The 27,173-nt window shown below is 51.2% G+C and overlaps 3 protein-coding genes across 4 annotated transcripts in view; 1 reads left to right on the top strand and 2 right to left on the bottom strand.

Moving 5' to 3' along the window:
- The window catches only part of IP6K1 (inositol hexakisphosphate kinase 1), a 37,033-nt gene extending 20,431 nt beyond the window's left edge, over nucleotides 1–16,602 (bottom strand). For both annotated transcript variants that reach the window (XM_057368058.1, XM_057368059.1), the window contains exons 1-3: nucleotides 16,512–16,602; nucleotides 16,070–16,124; nucleotides 11,660–11,759 (exon numbers count right to left, since the gene is read on the bottom strand). The gene's annotated coding sequence lies outside the window, so the exon portion shown is untranslated. The remainder of the gene's footprint in view (nucleotides 1–11,659; nucleotides 11,760–16,069; nucleotides 16,125–16,511) is intronic.
- A 1,450-nt stretch (nucleotides 16,603–18,052) lies between these two features.
- Nucleotides 18,053–24,532, bottom strand: CDHR4 (cadherin related family member 4). Its single transcript, XM_057368057.1, has 19 exons — nucleotides 23,632–24,532; nucleotides 23,302–23,498; nucleotides 23,068–23,230; nucleotides 22,903–22,988; nucleotides 22,692–22,787; nucleotides 22,144–22,247; nucleotides 21,931–22,067; nucleotides 21,692–21,857; nucleotides 21,451–21,601; nucleotides 21,071–21,173; nucleotides 20,665–20,880; nucleotides 20,445–20,584; nucleotides 20,217–20,364; nucleotides 19,944–20,146; nucleotides 19,728–19,867; nucleotides 19,614–19,649; nucleotides 18,543–18,609; nucleotides 18,416–18,446; nucleotides 18,053–18,292 (listed from the first exon to the last, which is right to left on the bottom strand). Exons 1-19 carry the CDS (start codon nucleotides 23,783–23,785, stop codon nucleotides 18,237–18,239), a joined length of 2,394 nt encoding a protein of 797 aa, XP_057224040.1. The 5' UTR covers nucleotides 23,786–24,532; the 3' UTR covers nucleotides 18,053–18,236.
- A 241-nt stretch (nucleotides 24,533–24,773) lies between these two features.
- On the top strand, nucleotides 24,774–27,169 carry INKA1 (inka box actin regulator 1). The gene is made up of 2 exons (XM_057368054.1): nucleotides 24,774–24,936; nucleotides 26,225–27,169. The coding sequence occupies exons 1-2, from the start codon at nucleotides 24,898–24,900 to the stop codon at nucleotides 27,092–27,094; spliced, it is 909 nt and encodes a 302-aa protein (XP_057224037.1). The 5' UTR covers nucleotides 24,774–24,897; the 3' UTR covers nucleotides 27,095–27,169.
- Nucleotides 27,170–27,173: the final 4 nt, after the last annotated feature.

The raw sequence follows: 27,173 nt of genomic DNA, 5'->3' as shown, positions 1-27,173 counted from the left end.
AAAGGTGACCTTCCAAAGCCTCTGATTCTCCTCTCCTTTAAGAGGATTATGAATCCTACCCTTGGGAGACTTCTGCTCAGCTACCAGCCCACTGCTATTACACATCAATACTATGTCTTGTCTACTCATTCCTATCAGCAGACAGATATTAGAAAAATTTATAAGATCGCTGYTCAAAGACCAGATTTTTAATGGAATCGCTAATGCAAGCGGGGAAAGCCACAGCCACTGATGTTTGGAGGGGACTCTTCTTTGTGGCTGTCACACACCCAGCTGCAGATCTGCTTAGTGCTTCCCTACTTAAATCCCAATTCAGCTTATCTGCACATGCAGGCTGCTCACTACCCTGGAAGCAGACATTTCATCAAGGGAAGACTGAAAAGAGGTGATCATCATATCCTAAAAAATTAGGGCAAGTCTAGTGAAGCTGAGGAGCTGTGAACGACATTATGTACCAAACCAGAATCTCAGAAGGCACTGAGCCCAGGTGGGCTGTCAGGAAGTGAGGAGCAGCAATGCCCTGCAAGAACACGCTGGCACCCCAGACGGAAAGCCAAGAAGCAGAATGCAGCACATTCAGTTACATAAATCTTTCTTTTTCACAGACACCAGATGCCAAGAATTTGAGGGCAACTTTCCTGTGTTCTTTTGMATTTTTTTCACCTTCCAACAAGACACCATTTGGACACTTCTGAATGGAGCCTACAAAGCAAGCCCTGAATCTTCCCTAGACAGCATAACCAAGAATAATTTCCCTTGCCACTTAACACTGAACAGATGTAAAACAATCCATGCTGCCATAGAGGTGAACATATACATTTTTTCTTCATAAGGTAGTCAAAGTTACCATGCATTATRAATTCCACAATTCCACAATTCCAGTATAGGGCTAGACATGAAGGGAAATCTCAACTGGAAGGAACACACTGCCAGCATCTCTGTGAATGGAGATTTAGGATGAGATTAGACACACAAACAAGCTAATCCTAATGGATACAGTCAGTTCCCATTTGGGACAAATGGCAAAGTGTTCTCCTCAGAAGAAAAAAAAAACTACTGGCTAACACAACAAGCAGGTCTTGTCAGATACATCTGTAWGAACACTACATGGTTTTGGCTGTTTCACACTACACAGTCCAATAGTTAAGCACACCTAAGAGTTAACCAGTTAACAGAGAAGCTGCAGGGTTAACCACAGACACAGAAAAGCCGTAAGAAGCTGAACCCATGAAGAATTATTACAAAAGCCATAACGCAGAGGAGCTAAAATTACATTCCTTAGGCAGTTCTGATAAAGTAAGAATGATCTATAGCTTTTCAAGAGRCCACTAACTGAAAGACAAACGCAAGCATCTTGTGGTGAACTTGGATTTTTAGTACTGTTCTCTACTTTTAAATTATGATGCTTTTAAAACACAAAAAACAGCTTTGATTAAAAAGTCAGTTGCTGCAGATAATTGATCCCTACAGAAAAATACAYAACTAGGACAAAAAATTAACTTCTAATTGCTATTTTTGATTCRGCAGTGACAAAAAACCTCAAGACCAACGTTATGTAAGACCATTAACCTCTTTGCTCATAACTGGTGCCTTAATTTAGCACACTACCACACTAGATAGCTTAAACTGAATTCTTAATGCCAACGCATACCACTGGCTGCAGCAAGGCAGTAATAGCAGTATTGGAAAGGAAAAAAAAAATCCCAAAGCAAACACCATACACTGAATTTTGCAATTACAGTTCTTTGGGCACAAGTATACATGCCCTAGCCTGACCAGATTTAATGAAACAGTATTCCTTCCAGACTGGCAATCCTAAAAAGAGTATCAGATGTTTCACAGTATTTTAGGAACACTGAAGAGAATTCAAAGTGCACAACAGGTTTGGACTGATGGGAAACCTCCAGCTCATCTTTTATACCAGCAAGTTTGTCAAACCCAAAGAGGCTGCAACCTGCTGAAAACTGAATTACATGTGGCAATCACATATATATATGACTGAATGAAAAATAAAACAAGGTAATCTTGAAGAACATGCATGTGAACCTCCCCCTTCTTTCCAAGGCAGATTAATCTTCTGCACTGATAATGAGCCAGACTGATTAATTTCAACCAGACAGCCTCTTAAACACTGCCTTCCATCCAGTYTTATCACATTGTGGCAAAGAATGACATTCAGGAGGGAAAGAAAAACTGATTAAGAGCCTACTTTCAGAAGCAAACGTCCTGCTGTGTGGAAAGAGCTCTATGAATCACCCGTTCATCCGCCTCTGACTCCATTTACTCTTCAGAATTCCCTGATGGGCTTGAATTCATACTCCACCCATCCAGTCTGTAATGTCCCAACTTGCATACAAGAATACTGTGGGAGAGTGTCAAAACACCCAGTAAACTTAAGATAAATGGCCTCTAGTGCTCTTCCTCATCCACAAATCCGATTATTTTATCGCAGAAGACAATGAGGTGCGTCACACACAACTTACAGGCAGTAAATCCATACTAACTGTTCCCAGTCACATTCCTTCACACGTTTCACACAGCAAAGGTGTACCAAAAGGACCTGACTCATGACTGTCCCGAGAACTCACGTGGGATTGACCACCCTGGATTATCCTTTGGGCCTGATCAGAGATGTGCAGCACCTCTGACTTTTCCAAGATGGCCAAGACTGGCACCACTGTTACTCAGGCARTTCAGCACCACTAGGTCCCACAGGCTCCCACAGCTCAAATTCTCTCAAGCAATCCCCCACTCCGTTTCCATTTGCTTCTGACTACTGGTTCCTCTTTGAATCTTCTCTCGAGACACAGAAGCCAGGAGACTATGCAACTGAAGACTCAGGCATAAAAAGCACCAAATACTTCAAGAAAGTCTATGCATCACTAATCCAGCCCCCACATTCAGCAGTCTTTGTTTACCCTTTTACTGCCGATGCAGAGGTAGAAGTTATGTCAAAAATATCAGGGATGTTGCAATAAGCACTTCCTGTGAGAAAGTAGCTGCTTCCCCAAGTCAAAGATAGAAATGCAGACTACCATGGCCAAGTTTGTTCTGTCTGTATTCCAGGTTGTCAAAGAAACMCCAGGTCACTTTGCAGACATAAAACAAACTTGCTGGAGTTGCATGACCCCATTTCTAAAACATTTGGCAAAACAGCCTCCTTCTTCTCACTTGGCCAGGCTGAGCGTATTTAGCAAATGTAAGTTAGGTCTGTAAAGAGCAAACCAAGACCCTGCTGAAAATGCCTACAAAAGTTTCATGGAGGAGCTTCWTTCCAGCTTTAATTAAGAATAAAAATCTACATGATAGAAAAAGGAACTAAGATTTTCACCCAGGTAGATTCCAACTGTCCAGATTGTTCTTGGTACAGAAATGGGGATGTTTTATGATGACTCCGTTCTCTCATGGCTTTAATATGCATATCATCTCAGTATCAGACAAGGGGGAACTGCAGGAGAAAACTCTGAGCTGTTGCAATGTTCCCCAAGAGAAAAGAGAGCCAAGACATGAGAGGCTTGCAGCCCAGGTCCCTGCTGCAGGCTCCTGGCACTGAGCAGGCACCTCATYGTGCCACGCTCCCGCTGCCAGAGCRGTGGCAGTGCCTGCTGTGCCTGAAAGCCAGCACGGAAGTGTCACAAAACCAAACAAAAGTACTTTTTATCAAACTCCACAACTCGCAAGTCTCCCCTGCCCCCTTCTGGGAACAACATGGATTTGAAAACTTCAGTATCTTCTTCCAATGATAAAATTGTTTACTTGGGCAAACAATGCAAAAAAAAAAAAAAACCAGAAAGAGCTTTCACCTCAGTATGAGTCCCTTCAGCAAAGACATAGATATTATTAGATGCATCTCCTTCAGYAGCAGAGACAGACTCAAACTGGATTTTCTTCACCCATACACTGAACCCACTGAGAGGAACTCTTGCCTGCCAGAAAATGGCCGGACTCACAACAGCTCAACACTTATGACTGAGCTGATTCACTCCTCAGGTCACGATGCAGATGCGCAATGCAGGCTCCCTGTCCTTTACCCCAATAACTCTGCTTCTTACTTCCCCAAAATAAAAAAAAAAAATAAGAAAGTAAGAAAGTATAGAAAAAATAGCAACTGCAGCAAAACTTGCATGATATGCATTAACTGCTCATAAACCTTCTCCACAAGTTATAGAAACCACATTCTATTAAGCTTCTGACTGAGMCCTGACTTAAGCAAAAATCCCTTTGCAGTGACTTGCCATCCTACATATTTACACTGAGGCTTTAAATGCAAAAAAAGAACAGGCCTCATTAGGGCCAGAGGGGAAAAGCTCTCCCACCTCTCTTCCTACTACTGCTAACAAGGAAAACATCATGTTGCYGTTATATGTACAGTTTCTATTTCACAATGCTTAAAGAAACAAAAAAAAAAAAAAAAAGAGTTGCACTTTACCTTCAGAGTACAGTCCTGCAATACTCTGCTACTCAGAAAACTTAAGCAGATATTCAACACTTTTCCTTTGTCTTTGCTTTGCATGTAGGCTGTGGAGGAAAGCYACGCAAAGACCCCACATCCCATTCCTACAGGGGACAAGGAGAGGGGAATTTTCAAAACATGGCTACTGGTAAGCAGCCATTTAACATCTGTGAAGGGAAATGTTTCTCATCTTGAAGAGACTGATCCCAGAATTGAGATCCAGACACTCCATCCAAAGAGCACATTGCGAACAACAACACGTCCTGTGCAAAGGGAGGGGAGAGCAAACTCAGCTGGTAAGGAGCAGAAACTGGCTCCAGTACTCAGGAAGCAGCACAAATGTTTTGTTTCCTTAGGAATTACGACAACATATAGATTTAAACCTATCAAGTCTAGGAGTTATGCATCAAAGCCAAACACAAACTTGCCCTGAAGAACCATCACAAGCCAGCTAATCTCACCCCTATGGCCTCTGAAAACCAGTGTTTGATTTGGTTCACTTCAAGCTCACTGTAAAGCAGCTTTACAATTCCTGTGATACACTGTGGGCTGTGACACCACTCTGATCTATCTCCTCAGATCTATACATTGCCCTTTTTCTGAGCTGCCTAAGAATTAATTATATGGAAATGAAGAGTTCTAGATAAGGGGATTCCAAGCAACTGGCTCCCTTAAAGGCGCTGAGGACTGCAGTATCTCAGCTTTCAGGAAATCTGTGGCAATACCTATTCAGTACAACTTGTGTTGTTAAAAACAAGCAAACACTGGTACTACACCCATCTTCTCACTTGTGGCCAGACACAAACATCTGCTCAGCCATTGTTTGGGCTCTGCCTCTTGTCACCACCAGACCACTTAGAGCAGCATCCTGACGTGAGGACGTTGTGCCAAAATGGTAGGTGATATGCAAACAGCAGCTCTGAACAAAAAGATTAACACTGACTTTTAATATGTTGGCTGCATAAGCTCCACCTATCCCTCCATGGAATGCAAGGCACTAACAGTTTCACAGCTTCATGTGAGCTGGAATTTCAGTACCCAAGAGGACTTTAATCTCACATATGCAGACAGAGATACACCAGGGCATTTTGGCAGTTGTAACAGCGTTTGAGAGTGAACAGAGGGACACATGCATCAGAATTTTCTCTTTCTTTAACTGTGAAGATAAAGCTAAACAAACATTTTGCCTTAGCTACATTTGTCATTTCCTACGCAGGGAAGCAGAAAACACATTTGGCAGGCCCCTAATGGCATCCTGCGGTTTTATCAGACAGTACAACTAACTGAACATTGCTAAAACACTTTAAGCAAGCAGAAATTGCAACAATTCTTACATCCCTCTTCTGAAGCTTAACAGGTGAGCAAAGTGCTCAGTTGGTTTGGTTAAGAAATTCTTTAGATAACTATAATCTACCTGCAGTTATTCAAATGGGGAGGAAAGAACCAGGAACAAGCTACTGGTTTTGGTGCTTTCACTGAATGTTTCCATGATCTTGGTAAAACCATTCAGTCCTGGAGTACTTCAGCCAGCAGAAAAATAGCTTTTCAGAAAAGAACAATTTATTTGACTATCCTGCTACTTCTATACCATATTTTCAAGCCAGCAGTTTGGCAATCATTTCACTTTTCATAAACCCCTTCCACTTCATTTAAACTTAGTCTTACCTGGTAATTAAATTCTCAAAATTTAAAGAATCTGTGTCCTAGTACATCAACAACTGAATTGTTTCTGTTAATACAGACTCAAATTAGGGCACCTCTTTCAAGTGAMTGTGGTGCTCTTTGGCTGAAGATCCAAGCCCTTGAGCAACTTTTCTGCTCATATGGCAGAAACAGAAAGACAATCTAGGGGCACATCAGTCCCATAGAAAGACTTAATGGAATAAAAGCAAGACTGTCCAAACAAGCTCACTTCACCCTGGTAAACAAATTCTTGTGCCAAAAGCACAAGGAGTAGTTGTTATCTAGTGCTTTGTTCTGCTACCATGAGACATTGATACTAAATCCGAGACACTGACACTAGACAAAATTTGGGGCTTTCGTAAGTATCTGAAAAAGGACAGAGAAATGCAATGCAGTTATACAGTACTCCAGATAATATCAATGCTCAGGAGACTACCTAATTTACTGTATGAGAAAATGGAACTACAGATTGCCCTGTGATTTCAAATAGATGCCCATTCTAGAATAAATACACCAAGGTTGCTATGGATAGGTAAAATCTTTTATGCACAACTGAGAAAGGATACCCTCTTCTCCCACGGCAACCCCTTCTAACTTTACATTGCCAATGAAAAAATTAATTCAGCTGGAAAAGACATATTTTGTGCCCCTACTTTTCTATCTAATCCTTCTTTCCTTCAAAAAAGTGCTAGTCACAATGACAAATAAAGCACTTCTCACTCTTCACCTTCTCAACACCTCCAGCAAAACAAACTTTATTTTAMAAGTGTCATTTTATCACTGTCACTGTATCTACATTAAGTGATTCCACTGGCAGAGCTTCACTAGGTAAGGATGAACATGCTGATTAATGCAGCTGTCCCAAGCAGTTGTAGCAGAAATAACCTTACAAGCACATCCACAGGGAGTTAAAGCCACATAATCACATTGCAAATCCATGCCCCCTACTTGATACCAGTTTAGTTTTCCTAAGCAGGTGACCTTTGAGGGTCACAAGCAGGAAAACATGAGCTGTAACTTCTCAACCTGACATTTCATTGTAATTTTTTTCCCATCAGAAAGTACCAAAGGAAGGTACATTCTTGTATACAGTACATTCTCTTGTACTGTCAATCCATAAAAACASAAACTAAAAATATAGAGAAGAGAAAAAATTGAGCTCTGCATTTGGGGAGGGGGGAACTCAATGCAAGTGCAGCAAGAAAGTAAACAATGCCATGGAAAATTCAAGGATAAAGGGAAACATTTCATTTTTGAGGTTTGGAATGGGAAATAATGAGGTCTGTCGTGGCAAACATACTTTAGGCAAAGACAGACACTAAATCCAGTACTTAAGTAAGAATATATGACATATTATCTGATGGCACTAAAGGCTAAGGTTGCAATTTCATTTCAAATTAGATAAAACTCTAAAGAGAATTTCATACAAGATACTCTCATTCATTAYGACATCAAAAAATTCAATATGGCAAAACACACGTGACACACAAGTCAGGGTCCTGAAGGGGATTTTGATCCAGGCCTTTTGTTATCCTGTTACTCTCCTGAGGATCAGCATAATCTGCAAGGCTTTCAATCATTCATACTCAAAATCTTAAAGCTATTAAATACCTTGGGGTTGTTTTGTGACAGCATGCTCTGAAAGGTAAAGGACAAAGAACTAACAGGAGGACCAGCCACCTGAGTGGAAATGAAAGGCAATCTGAACCTGATGCTCTCTTCTCAGGTGACACATACATTGGTCAGATAGCCACAACTTCAAGCTTGGCAAGGTGCTACATGTTGTGAAGTCAAAACCCAAAACCTGGCATTTAAAAATGCCTACAAGGTTGTTTTACCTAATCAGGAGACAGCACAACCATCCTTTGGTACCTCTTCCTAGCAAACCTCACACTTCCAAGGGATCCCATGTAACTTGGCTTTGCAAAAGGAAATATCMAAGAAGGGAGCTCTCAGATGCCCAAAACAACAGTCCCTGAACACAGTTCACTCTACTGTATTTCTCAAGCTTCTTCCAAAGGGACCTTTAATGTTCCATATCTTCATTATTATGTTCAGATAGATTAACTCTAGGCCCCTTGAAATACTCTATCACACTAACCAGCTCTRTTTGAGGGTTTGAAATAAGAAACCCCTCTTCATTTGAAGTGAAAAWTCAAACAAAACCTATATTTAACTTCCTGTTCACTGAAGCAGCCGTAAACAAGTCCCTGTCAACACCCTACAGGTCACAAATTCCCAATATCTTATCTAAATGTTAAGCTGCTGAAGTGGATCTCAAAGCTCCTTCCAAAAGGCTTTCTAGTGTGCCACTTACAACAACTGAGGCCACTGGTTACATAAGAGATGTAAGGCCAAAGCAGAAAGAAAGTATGTTAAACCTGATCTATTGTCAAATTGGTTTGTAGATAATGAAATGCAGCACCTGCACATACATAAAAAAATTAGTATCTTCTGTCCCATATGCTAAAAAAGCACAACACACTCATCTGGAAGTCACACAAACTGTGGCAAGTTTGCTTTTAATAGCAGGTCTCACTCAAGTGTGTAAGAGCTACCTTGGTTTTTCACACTTTCAGTTCTTCCAAAAACATTGGAAGGCCATGTTGTACGTTTGTTTGGATTGGGTTTTTTTTAYAAAATATYGGTCTGCTAAATCACGTGTGTTCTCACAGCCACARTACATCAAGGGCTATGCATAGCTAGGGAAAGCCAATTTCCCTTTCATTTTCTCTTCCAGATCAATACAGTGTGATAACAGGTGCCAAAAACATATAATCTCAGGCTGAAAAACACAAAATAACAAGCATTATGGGTGGAAAATAACACATAGTTCTCTCCCTAGAGAGTMATTAAAAAAACTTGCAAATGACAGGAAACCTGTAAGAGAAAGTGCTTTCCACTCACACAAGAGTCAACCTGGCAAGCTCACTACCAAAAGACACTGATCTTTAGCAGAATTCGTAAAAGGTTTTGAATTTTCTTYTGGTTGTTATGTCACAATGGGATGAACTCCAAAAAAACGAAGTCTCAAACACTTCACCATCTAACCTGTGATCTTTGTCAGGTTTTAGGAAGATATTTTAACTGCAGTGAATAAAGACCTCGGTTCACTTTTGGCTGGTGAATGATAMAATAACTATTAACTATTTTAACTAAGAATATTTGAGTCAAGCTGCATTCACAAATCAGAATTAATTTTTAAGATGACTGGTTTTTGTCATTAGGTGAACCAAATTATCAATAGGTTCAGTTTTCCAAGCTGCTGAAAATCACTGCAAGTGTCAGTGCTAAGGATGCTACATAACTAACACACAGACCACAGGCAATTTCTGTGATCTTACCTAACTAAAGCTAAGAATAACTAAGGGGAAGCCCCTAAACTAAAGCCCCCAAGTGTTGTTATTACAGGGAGAAAAAAAAATCAGAGTGCAGGACACTTGAAGAGAAGTGAAAACTATTCAGACTCTGCACGGTGCACAACAGCGATACCTATTCGGTCTGACTAAAATAGAGTTAGAGGTTTTCTTCTCAGTTCTATAAAAATAAAAGATGCATAAAGCCTGCCTGATAATGTTTATTGGTTCACATTTAGCTTACTGTCAAATTTTTGTAAGTGTATTCAGGTCAACACTTGTGGTAAGTACTGTGAAGTATTAAGACCTCAATTACATAAAGAAGATTTATGCCCAAGTAAAGGAAATGCCATGTACACAGCGTAAGAAAACACACAATATTTTGTTCTAATGGAAAATAAAGCAAACCACTCAATTATTTAAAAAAGTAAGGAGATCCACTAACATTCTGTACAATGTCACTTTTAATCTAAGTAAAATCCACATCTTCAARATTAACATGTGGGTTTTATTACAGGAAGCATGGGGGTGTTTAAGAAACTATCTAAAAAAACCCACACATGTATTATTTCAACTCAAACTAAGCTTCAGACTGCTTCAACAATTCTTTTTGGACAGACTCGAAAGACTGACATTAAAAGTTCTTTTTATTTCCGTATTTGTGGGATGAGTGTGAACCCCTGTGAATTCTGCAGGTCTAGTCCTCAGATGTGTCCCACAGCTTTTTACAATGACCACAAAGCTTGCGTAAGTGGAATAAACCTTCACCAAGCAGCAAGTGCTGTGAGGGTCTTCCAAAGCTCCAGGACTTTACCTTCTTTTTAACCAACAAACCAATGCAAGAGCACCATTCTCATCTTCTGCAATAGCTCCAGCAATTTCGTGGCAGTTACTTGATGGTTTGATTCAGACACTGAGTAAGACACGGGACTATGCAGCCCCCAGGCTTCTCTCCCAAATCCTTCCTGCTTTAAATAACTCACTGACATCTGCACTCCATGGTGCACTGATTTTGGTGCTCAAAGCTGCTTATCGCCTATAGTTAGCTGTAATGAGATCATGACTGCTCCCCACACGTGCTTAAGCTGCTCAGACAGTACTGTCAAGGGACATAGAACAAACAGCCAGCCCTATCTTCTTGTGCCCTTTTTAAGATTTCTAAACTCACTTTCGGAAATGCTTGACAATACTTTGATATCAACAGTGGACAATTTTAACTGGAATTAAAGATCACTTGATATTTTGCATTAACCYGCTCTGGAAGTCTATAATATTGAGGAAAATGCAGTTCAGCATAGAATTATACAGGGGGAGAAAAAGAAAAGAGAAATGTCAGAGCAGCATATATAAGCTACACAGCAGTTTAGCTTTAGATCGGCACAAGTCAGCCGTGACAGACACAGGAGCATCCCCTGAAGAGAAGGCATCACTTGGCTCCTCTCCCTACCCCAAGAAAGCAGTTGTGGAGCTCAGTTTCTCTGGTCATAACCTCTTGGACTTCAAACTAAGAAGACCATTATTCACACGGGTCAGGGACCTCCCCACCAAAAAGTGAACTATGTGACACAACCACTATTTAAACACACCATGACTCAAGAAAACAAGGTCATTTGAGTCTGTTTATACCATAGGTATACTGAGTAGCATCTTTGTTGATAAAGAACTGGGGGAAAACAGATATATGACAGACTTTCTTCCAAATTCAGGACAGCACAAAGTAACCTCTTTGAAACTGAAAGACTAGTAGATCAGCCTTATCAACTTTCAGCAAACTAACCTCAGAACAGAAAGGAAAAAAGCAGACAATGACAGAATTCTGACATCATTGTAAGGTGATTCAGCTGCAAATCAGACACCTAAATGGCCAGAAATACTAGAGCATGAGTGAGCCTCCAAATCTTGGAATTTTAGGTCTTATTACAAAGGACTGACACCAATTTGGTGAATGAACAAGACCGAATTTTTCCCTCTGTGCTGGTGCACTTACCTGGGTGTTCCTGTAGTATCCTTCAAAGATAAGGGCAAAACTCACACAAATTCTATCTAGATATCCTTACYTGAAGGGCAAAATTACAAAGGAAGAAGTAAAAACCACATAGTTTATTTCTCTTTGTATGGTCTCTAAGGTGGCTGTATATGTATTCTGAGCAAAACAGAAAAAAGTTACCTTAGAGATGTCACCCAAGCTCCTTTGGTTGAGCAGTCACTGGAATATGGAGCCAACTTCTCACAATCAAGAGGGAGCAGGACCCCAGAAGCAAGTCAGCCTGCAAGATGTTGTATGGAAACGAGTTAGCAAGTGCTAAATTAGCTTTTATTTAGATCTTTATTTGCTTGTCAATTCAGAATGCTTGAGAGTATGCCTTCCCTAGAGACTGGGACTGGAATTCACAGCAAGGTCCTTTAAGGATGCAAATGCTTTCACTCGTTCCTTCAGGCTCTGACAGATGCTCTTTACAAAACCACCAGTGGGGCTGAGGGGACACACTGTCCTCAGCTGCCTTAGCCACCCTCAGCTGAAGATTTCCAACCGAGGTGGAGCAGAGCAGGACACATGACRGTTCCTCACCAGGCAGGGATGGGTATTAGGGAAGAAAGGTTGAGCAGARTATATTAAATCATGGCAGCTGAACAGGGCCCAGGGCCTGCTGTAGGTCCCAATGCAAAGCAGCAGGACAGCTGGTGAAGGAGATAACCTTTCTGACTACAAAAGCTAAATCAGAGACAGCTTATCTACTGCAGCTCCCAAACACGTGTAGTGACGTCCCACCAGGATAGGCATATCCATCTCATAACCTCTTTCACTGCTTTTATCAGATTTGGTTGACACAGATCTTCTACTAATATAATTATGGCAGCTACATCTGGGTTATTTTTTAACAAGACAACTGCATTCATTTTAACTACTACGGACCCATTACACAGATAGGGAGGCACCCTGTAATAGCAAAGCTTATTCCTTTACTCCCAAAGAAGGGGTTCAAACATTAATGACACCACATACTGACAGGGGTGATGCAAAATAAATGCAAACTTAGGAAGCTTGTCTTTTACACACAGTTAATGCCACTCAAAATGTACACAGAGGAGCCTATGGAAATAAATGAAGGAAAAGGACTTGCACCTGAGTGGTCCACACCAACAYGGACTACACAGGAAGCACAGGCAGCCCAACATACTGATTAAGAAAACTGCATGTATTAGAAGAACATCTACCCGAACAGCACACTGGGAAAGCCAAAAATAACAGCTGCTGCCACATCAGAACAGCACAACACTGCGCACAGGCGATGCCTGCAAAACAGAAACTAAGCAGCCAYGCACACACACTTCCTCTTCCTCCCCCCACCACCCCTACGACACCAGCAACAAACCTGGTATTAAACACTGGCCAGCATCCTGCTCGGGATTCCTGTCACATCAGGAATAGAATGAGGGAGACTGCTAGCTGTTCCTCCATATACCTGAAGGGTTCCTTCAGTTTACAGCACATAACACAAATACTTGACATGACTCCTGCAGAGGGTTCTGTCGCATTTTCTTTTATTTTGCTCCTTTTCTCGAGGTCACCCATTTTAGAGCTCACTAGGGATGCTCTGAACCTACTAGACTTGTTTTTGATACATTCCCTCTTAAAGACTGAGAGGTCAGAAATAAAAGCAGTTGTTCCCAGGCCAGTCCCATTACATAAACAAGCAAACAGAGAGCCATACACAAACTCTGCAAGTCAAGTTCAAAGCTAAACCCTGTCCAGCACCAAAACTGACAATGTGGCACTGTCAAATGCAAGAGTAAACAAATCAGGCTGCAGYTTTTGGTCAATACTGAGACTACAAACCCCAGCATCAACACTCCACTGTGCCGCTCACATCTCCAACACKTTACAAGCTAATTCSTGATGGACAGATTGGGGGAATCTCYTGACAGCAAGTGAAGTGCCTGGGTTACACTGCAATAATCCAGGCCTCTGTCAGATTTTCCACARCTTCAGTATCTACATTTCAACCAGAGATGGAAGAACCCCACCTCCTCTTGTGCACAGGATCTGGATATCCAACTTCAAACTTAGCACCTGTATTTCTTATCCCAAYGGAAAGCACAGTCAGTGCCACCCCATACCCAGTATGCCAGCCAGAATTCACCAGATGCACAAAAACCTGCAGGCACTGAGAAGTCAACTAAAAACTGAAATATTAGAAGTGATCAAACCTTTCCACAAACATTTGGTGATCCACTGGACCAAAGAGACTGTGCCCTGTAAGCAGATGGTCAACAAATAGCCCCGAGCTTGTACAGGGCTACTCATCTCACACCAGTCAAGCTCAACAAGGTCACATTTCAGAGTTTGATCGTTTTACCCAAAATGAATAAGCTCCGTATGTGTGGGAGAGAAGGAAAGAAATAAACCATGCAGCTCAGATGGCATGAGGAGAGCACCCAACTGCACGATTAAGAAATCATAATGCTGTTTAGAAGGCCAATTAGCTGATTAAGGGCACAGGTACTACTCCAGCCTGGGCACTTTTTTGACCTCTGAGTGCTTGCTACTCTAACCTTGACTTTTCACTAGGTGCAATACAAGACAAACTAACTTCCAAGTCAGTTGACTTGCACAATATGCCAAGAGAGGGGATCTCAAAGCACATCTAATTTTTCTTTCTATAATACTTTTGCATGAAAGACATGCCCAGTGCTGTCAACCTGATGATGAGGCACACAATGATTCACAAAATTAGGAGAGGAGCATGGGCGCTACTGTTTCATTTAATTCTTAAATACATGTAAATATGTAATACATGTAAATATGTTCTTAAATTATGTTTATATACAAGAAAATAAATATGCAAAAATACATTGATGCACTGTTACAGATTACCACAAACTCTGATAAGACTCCATTCAAGCACCAGACTCATTCCCCTCACACCTGCAAAATCATTTAAGCACCCACAACGTTTGAAAAAAAAAAAGTCAGTTTGTCTTCAGCTTGATCAGTCTGTAAGCCAGGGAACTCTGATTCTCACCTGAACAGGTACCAGCAACAAGGCAAGAACCTCCTGTGGGTTAYAGTCTATACTTACATGAGCTGAAGTACCCATGAAACCACACAAGAACGTGAAACCGGTGATGATAAGCAAATGTTAAAAACTGTCCCCTTTCTCATCTCAACAGATAACCGTGCTCACTTGTTCTTTTTCTGTGCAAGAAATATGCAAAATTGCCACGAAGTGCCTAATGAATAACCAGAGGATTGAGGAGAGGGTCCTACYAGCATATTCTACTCTTTCCATCAGAGATTCCTATGCTAATAACCTTGTATACATCAACTTCCCCCTCCAGGAGCCAAGGATCACTTCCCCTGTTCTCCCAAAAGTCCTTATCAGACAGGAAGCAAAGGCAATGCCATAAAAAATGGACACTTCAGATCAGCCTAACAGGCTCTAACCAGGATGGCACAGGCTGTTCATCCATGCATCTCAAAATGATGGCGCTTAAAAAATTGGGAGGGTACAAAACACCCTCTAAGAAAAAACACCATTAGGATAATTCAAAACATTGACAAAAGTCTGATGCAATTGGCACAGCCACCCAATGTTATCTTGCTTTATCGAACCCACAGCTAAATCTTTTCACAACTTACCACTTTCCTTCCAGCTCCAAAACAAATCACTTACCTTAGGTCAGAGCTAAACTAACCCAGGCACAGAAAAATATTCAGTATCATTAAGAAAAAATTGTTATGTGGGATGAGGATAGACCTAATAGTCCTATTTAGGCTTACAACAACAACATGTAAGAACTGATGCACCTAATTCAAAAACACTTTGAAGGTCCTGACAGAATTTCTGTAAAAAGGAAATCAGTCTTATTTCAGTGATACATAACAAGGACACCATTATTTTTGTCCGTCAAAAGCTTGACCGTACACACAAGTGTTAGCATATCAGCTGCAGGTGACAGTTCACTACAATSAGACTTTCACAAGACACCACTGTATATTGTTTTGTGAGATAAGCTACTATGTTTACACAGCCTTAATGATTACAGAAACATTAAGAAAGACCAGRGACCCAAGCCCACACCATTCCTGCACCATTCAGTGCTTCGTTAGCAAAGGCCAATTTTGGAATGCAGCTATGGAAGGTCTGAATACCAAGTTAAGCCAGGTGAACCTGAAGGAAGGAAAAGCAGATGGAGCAAAAACAGGAAGACAGGTTGAAATGAGAAAGGCAGCACATACCAATGCATATTGCTTGGGGAGAGAAAAAAAAAAAAAAAAAGGGCTGATGCTGAGCTTGAAAATGAAGGAATATGGACTCTGGGGCCAGTTTAAATTCAGAGCAGTTCAAAAATGAAAAGGAATCGGTACCAWCTACCCTAATCCAACCCCTCCTTGSAAACCCCAGGGAAGATTGGTCCTGGTCCAGGTCTGCAGACCCATGAGCACACCTGCCTCGGCGGACTGCCAGCACTCCGGGTGTCCCCACCAGGGCACCCAGCGCACCCGGGCCCCCCCACACCCCTCCCCAGCTGGGGGACAGCACGGACGGGCCCCCAGTCCCACCAGCCTCCTCACCATGTTGGTTTCATGTTACCGCCGCGGTTTCCGAGCTCCTTCCTGCGCGCAGCTCCTGTGGAAGGGAAGGAAGGGCACAAAGGGAGGGGACGCTCGCTYTGCCCGCTGGGCACGGCCCTACCCCGGCACCGCGCTGCCCAACCCGGGGAACCCCGCCCCAGCCGTGCCCCAGGCGGGMCCCGCAGGGTAAAGCGCCCGGGTCTCACCCACGCACACACGGGGACGTGCTGTCCCCAGCCCCTCCTCACAGAGCCGCGCAMAGACCCCTCCACTACGGAGCCATCCCGGTGCTCGCTGCCCCCTCACCCCGGCTGCTCACAGGGCTATGCCTGTGTGGCCCCTCTCCCTTCACGGGGCCGCACCCGGGTCTCCCCTCATGGCAGCGCGCCCAACTCAGCCCCCCGCCCGTCAGCTTGGCCAGTCCCCGCCCACGGTGGCTCACCGGGGCCGGCGCTGCCTGGCCGGCCGGGACACCGGGACACGGAGCCCCAGCGCCGCCGCTCCCCGACGGCCGAATCAACAACAAGATGGCGGCACCCGAGCGGGCGGAGCCCGGCGCTGGCCGTCATAGCAACCGCGCCGTCCAAAGCCCGCCCCTCCGCCGCTCGTGCCAATCCGCACCCAAACCCCGCCCCGCGGGGCACCACCCGGAACGCTGATAGGATAAACTTAGTGTCACTCAAGCCCAGAGCCGCCMCGCCCTTTTCCGAGCGCGCACGGCAGCGCACGTTAAGCACACGTGACGCCGGCCTGTGCCCCGCCTRCTCCCGTGCAGCGCCGTCTCATTGGCTGTCTGTGGAGAAGGAGGGGCCCACGGCCAATGGGCGCGGCCCTCGCGGGTGGGCGTGCCCCGCCGGGCCGCGCTCAGAACTCCCCCCTCAGAGCCCGCCCCCGACTCTACGACCCTGCTCCCTGCTGGTCTGCGTTCAGAGCTCCCCTTTCCGAGCCCGCTCCCGACCGGTCTGCGCTCAGAGTTTCCCTTTCCGAGCCCACCCCCGGCCGGTCTGCTCTCGGCGCTCCCCGCTACGAACCCATACCCGGCCGTCCCGCGGTCTCCRGGCATGCTTAAAGCTCCCCGCCCCGAGCTCCCGGGGCCGCTCCACGCCCCGCTCCAGCCGCTGCTCCGAGCCGTACCGACCGCCGCCCCGACTCCACCGGCTGCCTCTCCGAGCGGCGTCTCGCCAATAGGACACGCTCACGCATCACTCCGGTACAATAAAGGGTTTAATTACCGAATGGTCACGGTTCCCGTGGGTTCAGAACAAAAGGGACCCTCAGGCAGAGTCACACAGGTGACCCCTCTCACTGTGAAATTTCACGGCTGGCCCCTGTCCTCCTTCCCTCCCCTTAGTCACCTACTCCCCAAATTAGTCTCTTCCCCCTCATCCCGCCAGCGCTTCATTTCCCCGAGAGCTGCCAGGGAGGCGTCCCGTGGAGCGCTCCTTTGAAATTCAAATACCCGCTTTCCCATCTCCTGCTGACTGACACCTTCAAAGCCTCCCGCCACTCGCAGCTCCTCCTGCCGCGTCCCGTTCACCTGCGCCCACGCTRATTCACTTTTCCTCCCAATTATCAACCGATCCCCTCTGCCGACCAGCTGCTCATCCCACCAGTTTGCCCTTGCGAGCGCTGGAGCAAAGCAGAGCTTGAGGGGGACATGGAACTCCGGGCAAAAGTTTCTCAGAATTTCCCGTGGCTGAGTTTTCTTGCCCCAGATAACCTCCTTGCGGAGGACTGCCCCGGCTGGGTCACATCCAGAGGCTACAGAGATGCTTCTGTGACGGAAGCAGACCTGGCCAAAGCGCTCCTAATATCTTTTCCAGTTTCAAGCCCCCTGCCATCCTTGTCCTGGGGCACGGCACTCGCATCGCTGACGAGATGACGCTAATGACCACCACAGCAGGACATCTACCAGTGCCACTGCCCAGCAACCGGACTCCCTAAGGTAATCACAGCAGTGTGTGCAATCTCTAMCACCATTTATTAGGTCTGCACTGGCTGAGGTGGCTCCGGATCTGGCTGCATCCCATGGGCAGCCGGTTTGGCCACAAAGGATGGCTCTCCTCCCTGGAGAACACACCGGGTGTCCGCCAGCTCCCAGTGTGCATCCCAGCTCTGCCCACATAGAGCTGCGGATCACAAAGAGCCCCTCATCAAGTCAAGCCTTTCAGATCCAGCGCCGAGCCCYGGTCACGCTGTTGAAGAGATAATCCCTGCCGGTGCCTGAGATGGAGGCAGCACTCAGCCACTGCCCCGCGGGCAGGGTGCCCATCTCTCACTCTGCCCTGGGTGACACAACCCGAGGCTGCTGTTGGGGCTGTTGGGGCTGCGGGTCTGGGCACTCACGTGGGTCCTGAGCACGGCCATCAAACTGCCCCTGTGCAGGAGAGACAGGAGAGGGTGCTGAGGGCCCCAGGGCTCCTCCTGCTTTCCCAATAGACCATCCACGCTTGCTGCCATGGCACACACTTACAGAGGTGCTGCCGTGTGGGAGTCCCTGCTCCTCCTTGTCCTTGCTGTGCTCAACCACATCCCAGGAGCTGCAGAAGGAAGGAGGCAAGCGGACACAGCATGCTGTCAGTGATTGTCTGAACCCTTAAAGATGCTGCTGGGAGCGAGTGGCCAGCCAGGCTTTGCCCTGCCAGCTGTGCCCAGTCGAGCCCATCATCCACCTACCTGATTGTCCCCTGGCACAGAAGGGGATTGTGGCAAGGCCATGCTCCCCCAAGCACCATCACCTTTCACCAGTGCCTAAGAGCACCAAGCAGGTCTGYCACCACATCCACTGGTTTCCCCAAGTGCTGGTATACACCACTCCTGTGCTCGGAGGATGCTGTGCTGGGAGACCTGCAGCCCCGGGTCTCCCTGCTGCCAGGGCCACCTGCAGGGCATGAGCCCGAGACTTCTCCCTTGCAGGGTCACTACAGCCCCAGTTCCACCAAGCACTGTGTCCCCAGCCTCACCAATGAACCTGGATCCAGCTGTGCATCACCTCGGGGCAGTTATGCCACTGGAGGTGGTTGTTAGCCTGCCCTGGGGCTTGCATGGCTCCTCCTTGCTGTGCAGACACTTCGCGCAGACTGGTCTAGCGTCTCCTCAGGCTCTCTCGTCTGTCACTTGTCACCATCGCTGATCCTCCGCGGGGRGTGTGCTTGCTCACCTCCTCCCTGGGAGCTTTCCCTGACAAATGGGGCTCATCTCTGCCCAACAGGGGCTTTCCTGGTGAGTGACTTCAGCCCTCCTGCCGGGATCCAGCCTTGCAGCAGGCATGGGCACTATCACTGTGACACCCYACCCTGTCCACTGCAGAGTTTGTGCCCCAGCCTGGCCACCGACATCACTGTTTACTGGCCAAATTGCTCTCTCTGTTCCCAWAGCCCCCATCAGGGCTGTGCCCTAGCTCTGGGCAGTGATGGCTCCCTGGCACAGCAACCCACAGCTGAATGCACGGTGTATTAAACATCCCCTGTGTGCTGTATCTCCCTGGCTACCTGCAAGGACAACACAACAGCAAATGCAACCACCCTGGCSGTATAGCACTCACCTCTTGCCCAGGAACAGCTTGCCAGGGGCTCGGTTGCTGTGGGAGGAGCAGAAGGCAGCCGTGAACCCCTACTCGTGCTCACTGTTCCATGCTGTGCAGCAGGCTGGGGCTCACCTGCACAGCAGGTTTCGGGCTGTGCAGCCCAGGGTGGCCAGCAGCAGCACACCAGAGATGGTCAGCACAGCCACAAACCAGGCTGGTGGCTGCCACACCGCCTCTGTCCGCGTGACAACCAGCGGCTCCTTCTGCAGTGTCTGTGGAGGCAGTGGGGTGAGGGAGTACATGGGAGGCTTGATGGACCCTGGAGCCTGGTCAGGGGGCTCTGCTCACCGTGTGTTGGGCGGTGGTGCTGGGTGGCACTGGGGTGCTCCAGGGTGTGACATGCACCACCAGTGCCACCAGGGTGCTGCGACGGCGAGCACCAGAGCCACCCCACACCTCCACCAGCAGGACAAAGGTGCGGGGCTCGGCCCGGTCATTGGCCAGGTAGACAAGGGTGCTCCCTTCCAGCCGAAATCGCCCATCCTCGTTGCCTGGAGAGGGGGTGCTCAGTGCCCTGCCATGGCAAGGGCTGTTTTGTGCCATGGCTTGGCCACTCCTCACCTCCAACAATGGTGTGTGTCAGCCCAGCAGTGTCGGGGCTGCTGTGGCACACCAGGCGGGTGACAGGCTGGCGGCTGCCCGGGGGCCCAGCTGTGATCCACAGCTCCTGCACCTCGGGGATGCACACTGGCAGCTGGTCCGGCACGGCCTGCCAGGAGCAGGGAGAAGCTGTAGGGCACCCACAGTGCTCACACCCACCACAGCTCACCCAACGGGCTGCCCTCACACCTGCAGGCGCACGGACACGTCACACAGGCTGCTCTGCCTCCGACTTAGGTCCAGATCATTGTGGGTGTCTGTCAGCCGCACCAGCAGCCTGTAGCTCTTCTGCTGCGGGGAGCCCAGGGGTCCCACCACACGGATCTCACCTGTGGGGTGGCGTGAGCTGCTGGGAACTGGCCGGTGCCATGGGGTGTGGTGGGGGCTGGAGAAGGGGCTGGGTGCTCACCAGTGCGCCTGTCAATGGAGAAGGGCTGTGCAGGGCCAGACTCCCCCTCCAGGCTGTACTCAAGGCTGTCCAGTGGGTAGTCACGGTCAGTACCAGCCACRCGCCCCACGATGCTGCCAAAAGCAGCCGTCTCTGGCACAGTGAAGGTGGCACTGCTGGGGCACGCCGGTCTGAATTCATTGACAGGTGTCACCGTCACAAGCACAGGCACACGGGCTGTGTGGCACACAGCAACTCAGCGATACTGGCACCATCCCACAGCCTGCATCGGGCTYGTGACATAGGGACAGAGGTACAGCCCTGGGGGGCCATCTCTGGAGCAGCAGGGGAGGAATATTTCCTCTGTGATCTGCTGATTTTGGGACTGGAAAAGGGCTTTTCCCACCCCAGGGACACAAACACTCACTGCTCTGTAGGGGCTGCCCTCCCACTGTCACCACAATGGTGGCTGTGAACTGGAAGCCCATGGCAGCCACGGCCTCTGAGTCATAGTCCAGGGTAGTGTTGACCTGCCAAGCCAGGAGGGAAGTGTCAGGCAGAACCAAGGTGCTCTGCAAAGCTGGGATGTCCTGCAAAGCCAGAGTATSCTGCCAAAGTGGGGTGTCCCACAAAGCTGTGATGCCAGGGGAGCAGGAGGGAGCAAGTGAGAACAAGCAGGCCTTGAGGAGCAGGGAACCCCGACGARCCTGGCATGACACCACATGTCACAGGGTCCCACTTGTCCTCCTGGGCTCCTCAGGGTCTGTGCTTGCTGCCCACCTGGGCACTGCCCATGGCTCCACTCACCTTCAGCTGTGGCCCTTCCATGCAGAAGCGGGAGCGGGAGAAGGGAGGCCCCTCGAGGGCATAGTGCAGACACCCATCAGTGCCAGCAGAGTCGGCGCATCTCAATGTCACCAAGGTGCTGCCGGGGGACACCGTCTCGGATACCTGGGACCTGYGGCAGGGCAGCCAGCAGCTCAGCCTCTGCCTGTGTCCTGGGTGCARCAGAGAGTCCCATTCACCCCACTCCCTCCTTGAACCGTACACAAAGATGGCTGGGACACATCTTGGTGCCAAACGGTCCGTCCCCTGCACGGTGATGTTGACCGTGGCAGTGGCGTGGTCATTGGGGTGCAGCGCGTTGTAAGCCCGGATGAGGAGGTGGGCACGGACCAGCTCCAGCCGGCGGGTGCTGCGGATCTCACCTGTCACTGCAGGAGGAGGCATGGCCTCGCACTGGGAACAGGGACAGGGACAGGGTGTTCCCAGGGACACCCTCCTTACCCTCATTGATGGTGAAAWGCGCAGGTGCCACAGGAGCGAGGATGGCATAGCGGACATTGTCACCTCTGGCATGGACCTGTGTGACCGCCTCCCAGGGGCGAATGCCTTCTGTCACCATCACAGCCTGGTGGGGCTCACTGCAGGTAAGGTGGGCAATATGGCACGGCCCGGTGCCACCAGCAAGCACCCTTCACCTGGCCCAACCCCACTCACAGGAAGGTGACACGAGGACGGTGTGATGGCATCACTTCCACCCTTACAGCCCCGCTACARTTGTGCCCATGGCGGTCCATCACCTCAATCTCCAGCCTGAACGTCTGTGGGGCAGCATAAAGGCAGCTGTGGGACAGCCCCAAGTGAAACCAATGACAGGGATGGAGATAGGGATAGGGATAAGGATAGTAATAGGTACAGGGACAGGAATAGCAGTGGGATGGGAACAGGGACAGAGAGGAARGAGAAGGGGCAAGGGATGAGAATGGGGTTTGTAATACGAACAGAGGTGTGAAGTGGGGTGAAGATGGAGATGAGTATGAGCTGGAGACTRGAATGGACAGGAATAGGGATGAGGATAGGGATGAGGATAGGGACAAGGCTTGACATGCAGAAGGGGACAGGGACAGGGCTGGAGGACTCCAAGGTTCAGGGGGAGGCAGGAGCCTGATGGGAGGATCAGGATATGGAGTGGCAGTGCCAGTGAGGGGCTAAGCCCCAGTGGACTGAGAAGTGGCTGTGACCAGCCCGAGGCTGCTGGTGCCCACCTGGGTGTCCTTGCTAGGGTCAAAACCATTGTCAGGCGCCAGCACAAGGCCCYGGTGGGTGAGCTTGAGTGGTGTGTYGTGGTTTCGGAGCCTGAACTGCAGAGAAGAGGGTGATGGGAACCCCTGTCCCACTCCTCCACACGTGAGGGTCTGCTGTTTCCAAGGCTGCTCCCTTCTGTGGGGTGTGGGCCCCCGGGGAGCTGCCACTCACCGTCAGCCCACCCAGTGGCTGCGGCAGCACCGCGTACAGGGGTGTCCGGGGAGCCACATCTGCCCGCACCTGCACCACATCACCCTCTGGAGCACAGCATGGCTGTGGGAGCTTGGTGCCCGCTGGCACCCACAGCCCCCACTGCCCTGTGCCCCTGGCTCCTACCTGCGCTGGCAAASGGGGTGTCACAGCGCAGCACCTGCCCTGCTGTCACCCGGACAAAGAGCCGCTGTTCCACCTSATCCTCACCAGGACAAGCAGCCCGCAGGATCAGTGTGTACTGGTTCACCTGGTGGGCATCGAGCTCCGCACCAGCACGCAGTGTCACCTGCCGAAGGGRACATGTCACTCAGCAGGTGCCTGTGGGCTCCTGTCCCACTCCCTGTTCCCCAACCGCACCTCTGCCCGGAACATGGTGGCATCTGTGGGGTCAGAGTTGATGGCGAYGGGGTTGAAGGGGTGGTCGGGCTCAATGCTGTCCAGGGTGACATTGGGGCTGCCACTTGAGTTGCTGCAGGACACGGTCACATTGGCCACGCGGGTGCCTGGCACTGTGTCCTCACTCAGGGCCACCACGCGTGGCAAGTCAGGTAGGACTGGTGGGAGACCCCAGGGACCACTGATGGCTTGTCCAGCTGTGCTTATGGAGCTCTGCTCCTGCACCCAAGCACTAATGCAGGTACAGGTCTGCCTGCAGGCACAGCAGGGCCCAGGGCAGCCTACTCTTACCTGTTGCTCTGACGAAAGTCCCTGCAAAGAGGAGAGTGTCACCCCAGCCTGCCARGTGTGCCCCAGTAACTCCCTGGGGAGCCTCAGAATTCCCTCTGTGATGCTCTGAAGAAGCCCCAGTGGTGTCTGGGTATGCCAGTGATGCCCTTAACATGCCCCACTAACACTGTGGCAATGCTGAGGACACCTTGAGGATACCCTGGTAATGCCCTGAGGACGGCTCCAATGATGCCCCCTCCCTGCCTCAACCTAGCCATGCTGCTGCCAATTCCTCTGCCCATCCTGGGGTCAGCCCCAGGCACGTGTGGGCAACTAAGTACAGCCTTTCCCCTGTCCCCCTCCTCTCAGTCATCCACCGAGGGTTTRCCCCTAACACTGTGACCTTGAAGCGCCTACCTGGGGCATAGAGGCTGATGAGGAGGAAGGTGAGGTGTCCGTGCATGCCCATGGCTCGCTGGGTGTTTGGGACAAGCTGCAGCGGGTTGCCAAGGGTGCTGGGCACCACCCCRGCCCGGCGTCACGCCGTCCATCCCCACCCGCTGTGGCCGGCCCGGCCAGGGGAGGGACAAGCCACGGCCTCGGTGCCCCCAGTTCTGCAAGCCGCCGCTCCCAGCCCCTTGCCACTCGCAGCTCCGTGGGGTTTGGCTRTCACCCCACGCAGCCTCACCACGCAGCACGCTCGGGAACCGGGAAAATTAGCTGGGAGGTTAATTTTTGGCCTTGTTCTCGTTCATTTGCAAACCAGCGCCTCTTCACCCGGGATCCCCATTAAGCGCTATTAGTTCCCAATTAACGGGCGCTGCGGCCAGGGTCACTCTTCCCTTCCCTCCTCCAGCGCCCAGCCTGGCTCTGGCAGCCCGGTGGCGGGGGGTGCCGGCGGCGGGTGCCTCCACGGGGACCCTGTACCGGGGCTGTCCTGCCTCCCGTCGGGGCTCCGGGACCCCTGGTGCCCGCGGTGCTGAGGGCCGGGACACGAATCCCGCCCGCCTCGGCGGTGCCCGGGTGGTGCCCGGCGCGGGGCCCCGGGGCGGCGGGGAGGGGTCCGTGGGCGGGGCGGGGCCCCGGGGCGGCGGTGCCGGTGCGGGATGGGCTCACGTTACGGCGGCCCCATTGGCCGGGGCGCGGCGGGGCGGGGCCGCCGGGCAGCGCCGGGAGGCGGCAGGAACGGCCGGGCGCTCTGTCCGCTGGTGCTGCTGCTGCTCCGCCACCGGCACCAGCGGCACTGGGAGCGGGGCCGGGAGCGGCGCCGGCGGAGCAGGACCGGGCATGCACAACGCCCGCCCGGACGAGCTCGGCGCCGAGCGGGTGAGTGCCGCCGCGGGCATCGGGAGGGAGCGGGACGGGATGGGACTGCCGTGCCCGCGCCACGGACTGCTGACGTCCGGGCGGTGCCGGTGACATCAGGGCCGTGACATTACACGCGAGGCCAAGGCGGCTCGGGGGACGTGGGCGTCCGGTGGGACACTGGTGGTGTGGGGACACGGGTGGGTAGCCGCCACAGTGTCCAACTGTCAGGGTGCCCCGTCCCCCCGCAGCTGCCACCCTGCCACACACCTGGGCTGCCCCGAGGGACGGCGGTGACAGGGTGGCCCTTCGGCTTTCCTGGGCTTGCCACATGCTTACCCAGCACCCCATAACCGGCTGTCCCAGTGTTCCCGGCCAGCGACGGGACTGGGCGGCTCGGAGCGGTGGCACATTGCCACTAGGGCTGGATGAGAGGGTCCGAGCCACCGGGGAGGGGAACAGGGACTGGGCCGGGGACGTGGACAGGGACAAGGACAGTCCTGCCAGCAGCTCTGTCAGGGCYAGCCAGAGGGGACAGAATTATCAGTCCGGGAAGCAATCCCTCCTGCACACTCAGCTTCCCGCGACTCCAGCGCGGAAAGGAAAGCGGACGTAACACCCTGCTTTTGGGTTCAGACAATAGGAATTCAAGAGCGAGGAGCGGCCCGGCTGCAGGAGCCAGGAGTCCCTTCCAGCGCCCGCCCGGCCGTGCTCTGTTCAGCCCTGGCTGCCCCGGCGTTTTGGGGGGCCCGGGCCTTGGGCGCAGGCCTGGCTGCACCCTGACGTCACTTGGGGTGTCCCCAGCTTAAGGGCACAGGGTGAGTGGGTGGCCCCACCAACGCACGGGGGGAGAGCCCCACCCCAGCACCCGCGGGTGCCCGGGGGCTGCCGCTGGCCCCGTGCCACCAAGTGGGGCTCTACCGGAGGGGTGTCCCGGCTGCCTCTCCACCGGAGCGGGGGCACTCGAGGGGCTGTCGGGGGGGTGGTGGAGCGCCCGCTCCTACGTGCCGCGGCCCTCTGTCATTTCCCGCAGGCACGGCCGGGGCTGGGTGCCTGCTTGCTCACCCGACAAGCCGCTGCACGCCGGCCGGCTCCGCGCAGGAGCCGCAGGAAAGCGGGGCCCGGGGCTGCAGGCAAGCCGGGACCTGCGCCCCGCTCTCCGCACCCTGCCGCACGCCCATCGCGCCAGCGAAGCCCCCCTCGAACCGCGGCGGGGGGGCGCGGGGTGCCGGGGAGGGTGGGATGGGGGAATCGCGGCGCTGGCAGGGGACAGTGGGGACAACCGTGCTGACGTGCCCTTTTCCTCCAGTGGTGCCGGCGGGAGGCAGGGCCGACGTCGCGGGCACACATGCACGGCACGCGGCAGGCACCGCAGCACCCCGGAAGGGCGCCGGGGCCGGTCCCCCGTGTCCCGCGTCCCGGCTCGGCGGCGGACTCGGCCTGCAGCCTGGATCCGGGCGGCGAGGAGGAGGAAGGGGGGGGCCCGGCCGCCCGCTCCCCCCCGGCCAGCGAGCGCAGCCTGGAGTTCGACTCGGGCTACTCGGAGGCGTCGGGGGGCACGTGGAGGGAAGAGGAGGTGCCCGTGCGGCGCCGGCATCTGCTGCCCTGCCAACGGGCACACCGGCTCTCCGCCGGCCCCGCCAACCCGCCGCCCGTCCCCGCCCGCCGCGTCCGCCCCAAATCCACCTCGGACGCCTGCCTGGAGCAGTGGCGGGCGCTGGAGCCCGCCGACACGCAGGACTGGACCGTAGCACTGCTGTCGCAGAGCCGGAACCGGCAGCCCCTCGTGCTGGGCGACAATTGCTTCGCCGACCTGGTGGAGAACTGGATGGACCTGCCCGAGGTGGGCGCCGAACCGCGCCGCCGAGCCCCTGCCGAGCCCTCCCGCCGGCTCGCCAAGCCCCCCGCCTTCCTGCTCAGCCTCTCGGGGAACGTTCGCCGTAAGCTGGCTAACATGGCCCGGCCCCGGGGAGCCGACGGTGCCCGGCCGGGGGCCCGCGATGGCACCAAGCGTTTCTCCTGTCCGCTGGGGCTGGGGGGACAGCCCAAGGGCGCCTGCTTCCACCAGTCGCACAGCAACATCGCCCAGCTGGCCACGGACTTCCACCGCTTCACTGCCCTGATGAACAGCCGCAGCCGCCAGCCCATCATCTGTAACGACGTTATCGGCTACATTTAGCCCCGCTGCTGCCGTCTGCACCCCCACCATGTAAATAAACCCCTGTTTTGTATGGTCTGGGTGCAGCAGACTTTATCAA

The sequence above is a fragment of the Malurus melanocephalus genome, unplaced genomic scaffold, assembly GCF_030028575.1.
Source record: "Malurus melanocephalus ecotype Western Australia unplaced genomic scaffold, MMel_1.1 scaffold_87, whole genome shotgun sequence".
In the NCBI taxonomy this organism is placed as follows: domain Eukaryota; kingdom Metazoa; phylum Chordata; class Aves; order Passeriformes; family Maluridae; genus Malurus; species Malurus melanocephalus.
Note: the sequence above shows the minus strand (reverse complement) of the source record. Positions and strands in the feature narration are given on the sequence as shown.